General features: G+C 39.5%; 1 protein-coding gene across 1 annotated transcript in view; it reads right to left on the bottom strand.

The window, feature by feature from the left end:
- Positions 1 to 2,500, bottom strand: part of LOC311141285 (NLR family CARD domain-containing protein 3-like) — a 6,660-nt gene that overhangs the window by 1,680 nt on the left and 2,480 nt on the right. Inside the window, exons 2-3 of the mRNA XM_084176568.1 lie at positions 2,336 to 2,500; positions 424 to 597 (exon numbers count right to left, since the gene is read on the bottom strand). The exon at positions 2,336 to 2,500 is cut by the window's right edge and continues 1,627 nt beyond it. Coding sequence (XP_084032694.1) covers positions 424 to 597; positions 2,336 to 2,500 — 339 coding nt within the window. The remainder of the gene's footprint in view (positions 1 to 423; positions 598 to 2,335) is intronic.

Here is a 2,500-nt window from a genome sequence, read left to right as displayed (position 1 = left end):
ACACTGGACACACACACACAAACTGGACCACACACACACAAACACACTGGACACACACACACTGGACACACTCTGGACACACACACACTGGACACACACACACTGGACCCACACTGAACAAACACACACACACTGGACCCACACACACACACACACACACACTGGAAACACACACACACTGGACACACACGCACACTGGACACACACATACACTGGACACACACACACACACACTGGACACACACACACACACAGGACACACACACCACACACACACAAACTGGACACACACACACACACACACACACACACACACACAGTCAGCATATAACTTAGTCCAAGTGGTGGTCAGAATGTTTGTCTTAACTAGCCTGATAACTCCAACATGTCTGATATGAACATTGACATAAACCCTCTACATACTTCAGTTTCTCCAGTCTGCAGTGTGGATCCTCCAGTCCAGCAGAGAGCAGTCTGACTCCTGAGTCTCCTGGGTGATTGTAGCTCAGGTCCAGCTCTCTCAGGTGTGAGGGGTTTGACTTCAGAGCTGAGACCAGAGATGCACAGCCTTCCTCTGTGACTAGACAGCCTGACAGCCTGCAATGAGTCAAAACATATTAAAACCACACTGCTATTATTTGGTGGTGAAAATAGTGGCAGTATATTTTTTAAACCCTTTTCATTTTCATTTATACCAGTGTCCTGAAACCTGCCATATCTATATCATTATTAGAAAAAAATCATTGAGTATACAGTCCACAACATATCTAGTTTGACAGTGAAGCTAACATTTTAAATGTGGCTCTATACTCCAGCATTTTGGATTTGAGATCAAATGTTTCATATGAGGTGACAGTATATAATGTCACCTTTTATTTTAGGGTATTTTAATACATATCTGTTTCACCGTTTAGAAATGAAAGCACTTTATGTGCCTAGTCCCCCCTTTTGAAGAAGTCATAAGTATTCTGACCAATTCACTTATAGCGTATTAAAGTATTCAAAAGTTGAGTATTTGGTTGTAAACTCGTTGGTTGCATTTGCAGTTTGTTTTGGTTGTGTTTTGGGTTATGTTTTGCCCAATAGTAACTGAATGGTGGATGATGACTGGAGTAATTTTCTGTCTAAGTGAGTAGATAACATGTTTCTAAACACTACTAAATTAATCCTGATGATGACATGATTAATAAAAATAATGAATGAATCATGAACAATTATGAGTGAGAAAGTTACAGAGGCTACAACAAAACATGCTAACCTCTCACCATTACCAATAACAGAGGGGGTATGATCCTTGTTCCTCTGTAACTTTCTCATTCATCATCATTCACGATTCATTCATGATTATTCATAATCATGGTAGCATCCACATGAATGTAAGAGTGTTCAGAAACATCTTCTATTCTTACTGACAATACAAGTGAAGTGACTCCAAAATGACAGGACATTATTCACCATTCAGTTTCTATTGGGAAAAACATCATCCAAAACACAACCAAGACAAACTGCAAATGCATTCAACACGTTTGTAGAATCACAAGCTTGATGTAATCACTGTGGGTAAGGAATATGGGACCAAATACTAAACTTATGACTGCTTTAATACAATATAAGTGAATTTGTCAAAACTAGATACATAAAGTGCTTTCATATCTAAACAGTAACACAGATATGTATGAAAAACCTCAAATAAAAGGTGACATTACATACTGTTGCCTAATATGAAACATTCTATCTCAAATCCAAAATGCTGGAGCATAGCACCAAATTTAAAACTGTAAACTTCACTGTCCAAACACATATGGTGTGGACTATGTGTGCCTGGTAAACACATGTGGATCTGGTGAACAGTTATCACTTGTTGACCAACTACAGGAATACTGACCTCAGAGTCTCCAGTTTACAGTGGGGATTCCCCAGTCCAGCAGAGAGCAGCTTCACTCCTGAATCCTCCAGGTCATTGTTACTCAGATCCAGCTCTCTCAGGTGTGAGGGGTTTGACTTCAGAGCTGAGACCAGAGAAGCACAGCCTTCCTCTGTGACTAGACAGCCTGACAGCCTGACAGAGAGATGATCATGATTTCACAAACTGTTAATTTAACACCAGTAGTGTAGAAGGACAATGGCAGATGCATTTGGTTTATTCTCTTAAACAACATATAGATTCATCTTCTGTCTCCTAGAATTGTATGGTCATATTGTTATACTAAAGTGAACATCAATGCATTGATTCAATATGTTTTTCAAAATTAAGTATATACATATTATAATACATATATTTCTCTGAACATTTCTTCCTGATGATTAGTACTTAAATGTCATTTTATGTACTCACAGAGCAGCTCTGGAGGCTTTGACCACTGGCAGCAGCCTCAGAAGACCTTCCTCTGATCTGGAGTATTTCTTCAGGTCAAACACATCCAGCTCCTTTTCTGAAGTCAGCAACACAAAGACCAGAGCTGACCACTGTGCATGTGAAAGTTCTTCTTCTGAGAGACTT

Source organism: Coregonus lavaretus, assembly GCF_964263955.1.
Source record: "Coregonus lavaretus genome assembly, chromosome: 2".
In the NCBI taxonomy this organism is placed as follows: Eukaryota; Metazoa; Chordata; class Actinopteri; order Salmoniformes; family Salmonidae; genus Coregonus; species Coregonus lavaretus.
This window is presented reverse-complemented; position numbering and strand designations above follow the sequence as displayed.